General features: G+C 40.3%; 1 protein-coding gene across 1 annotated transcript; it reads right to left on the bottom strand.

Moving 5' to 3' along the window:
- Nucleotides 1-1596: 1596 nt before the first annotated feature.
- On the bottom strand, nt 1597-2539 carry LOC102495171 (olfactory receptor 51G2-like). The gene is given in 2 exon segments (XM_014583154.1): nt 1597-2488; nt 2490-2539. Coding segments are annotated over 2 exon segments (942 nt in total).

The raw sequence follows: 2539 nt of genomic DNA on the forward strand, positions 1-2539 counted from the left end.
CTGATATTACTTATTCATTGCTAACAAAAATTTGTAACTGTACCTCTGTCAGCTACTTTTTTTGAGAGAGAGAGATTTTTTTGCTATAGGGCTTGTGCACTTGTCAGAGAGGAAGAGAGGCAGAAAGCAAGAACTCACATCCTGGATTGATGACCATGGCACAATCCCTTCTCCATTCTCCTCTTGGGATTTTAGACATGCACGGACATATGCCTGACATGAGTTTTAAGTCACCAGGTCTGGGACTTGAATCATGGTGGACTATGTGGAAATCCATCTGCTTGTCCCTGTCAGCTACATTTAAAAATATTTAAATAAATAGCATATCCTGGATTATTAATATACATTTAACCCAGTGGAGTACACTGGTTTCCCATAAATATTTTTGAGGGGCTTTCAAAAAAAGACTATAAGATTAAAATTATTTTTAAAAATTAGGCAAAAGAAAAAAATACATAGATTGTTATTTTACATTATTACAGTAGTCAAACTTCCTCTGACAAAGCAAACCAAGTCCATAAACATTGAAAAGGTGATGCTGATGCCTCATGATGTCAGATAATTTCTGCTTTTAGTCATAATATGCTTTTTTCAATATTTATTTGATCTCATTTGTTTTTATTATTTTTTAATTTGACCTGAGAGAGACAGAGAGAGGGAGAGAAAGAAAATGAGAAATCGAGCTGCCAGGTCTGGGACTGGAATCGAGCTGCCAGGTGGAATCCAGTGCCCCAACTACCATGCAGCCAGGTGGAATCTAGTGCCCCAACTACCATGCCACCTGCTGGCCTCCAAGGCATAATATGCTTTTATATCAAGGTAAAATTTACCATCTTTAAGAAAGATGAAACGAGCAGATTTATACACACAACAACTATGTAAGTTGCACATGTAGCCTTTCTTACCCATAACTTTCCCATCTGCAGGTTCAACCAATCATGTATTGAAAATATGTGGGGGCAAAAATGAACTAGGTCAGTTCTGCACATGCACAAGACTCTGTTTCCCTTGAAATTATTCCCTAAACACCACAGCGGGACAGCTATTTGGATCATATTTACTTTTTATTAGGTATTATAAATAACTAAACATGAATTAAGGTACACAGGAGAATGTGTATACATTACATGCAAATAAATGCCTTTTGATATCAGGTATTTGAAAATCCATAGATTTTTGTATATGTGGGGTGTGGAGAGGAGACCTGAGCCAATTCATAGCATGTTGATGCATGACTACGTCCTTAAAATACCAAGAATCAAAGAAACATGAATTTAGTATATCCAAGAAAAACAACATGGATACTTGATCGTTAATAAAGTTGGAATTAGAAATAGGAGAGAACAAATGACTACATTCCCTCTCCAATACATTCATGGTTACTGATGACTTGCAAAACACATAGGAAGTTGGGATGTCCGGTCCCTGTGGACACCAGTTCTCTCCTTTGGAGTCTCTTCAGAATGCTCTGTTAGCTCCATTTCTACACGTAAAGTCATGTTTTCTTGGTAAATTTGGTTTCAACATACCTAAGAGGACATCACTGTGGTTTATCTCATTAGTACAGATGTCATCACTGACTTCATCATGATATGCCTACATCACAATAGAATGGATTTTTTGGGGGAGAAGCAGGTGAAGGACTCCTTGGCGGATCTGCTTTGTCTTCACACTATAGATGATTGGGTTGAGCACTGGGGGAACCAGTAAGTAGATATGAGCCATGAAGATGTGGATGAAGGGAGAGGATTGTTTGGCAAAACGATGAACAATAGAAAGTCCTATCATAGGCACATACAGAATGAGTACAGCACAGATGTGGGATACACATGTGTTAAGAGCCTTAAGCCTGCCCTCCCTGGATGCTATTCTTAACACAGAGTGAAGGATGAAAATGTAAGATACAAAAATGCCTAGAGAGTCCATGCCCCATAGTACAGTGATCAGAACCAATCCATAAATAACATTAAACTTGGTGTCAGCACAGGCAAGACGGATCATGTCCTGGTGAAGACAGTATGAGTGAGAAAGGATGTGGGAACGGCAGAAGGGAAAAAAGGCCAGACGGGACACAAGTGGAATTAATGCAATTGCACTCCTAAGCAGGGCTGTGATTCCAATCTTGGCAATCAGTTTTGGGGTGAGAATGGTAGCATATCGCAGAGGGTGGCAGATAGCCACATACCGGTCAAGGGCCATGGCCAAGAGCACTGATGACTCAGTAAAGGAGAACGTATGAATGAAAAACATTTGAGCCACACAGATATTGAACTGGATCTCCCTGGAAATGGACCACAATACCCTGAACAATGTTATCATTGTGGGTAAGGACATGCCCATGTCAGTGAGGGAATGCATGGCCAGGAAGTAGTACATCGGCTCGTGGAGCCTGGGGTCTGTGCGGACAACATGCAGGATTGTGCAGTTGCCCATTATTCCAACAAGGTAGAGGAAACAAAATGGGATGGAAATCCAGTGGTGATATTCTTGTGAGATAGAATGTTGAGGAGTACGTATGGCTGGCGTTCAAGGCTGCCAT

This window comes from Tupaia chinensis, unplaced genomic scaffold (genome assembly GCF_000334495.1).
Source record: "Tupaia chinensis unplaced genomic scaffold, TupChi_1.0 Scaffold144110_1, whole genome shotgun sequence".
Lineage (NCBI taxonomy): Eukaryota > Metazoa > Chordata > Mammalia > Scandentia > Tupaiidae > Tupaia > Tupaia belangeri.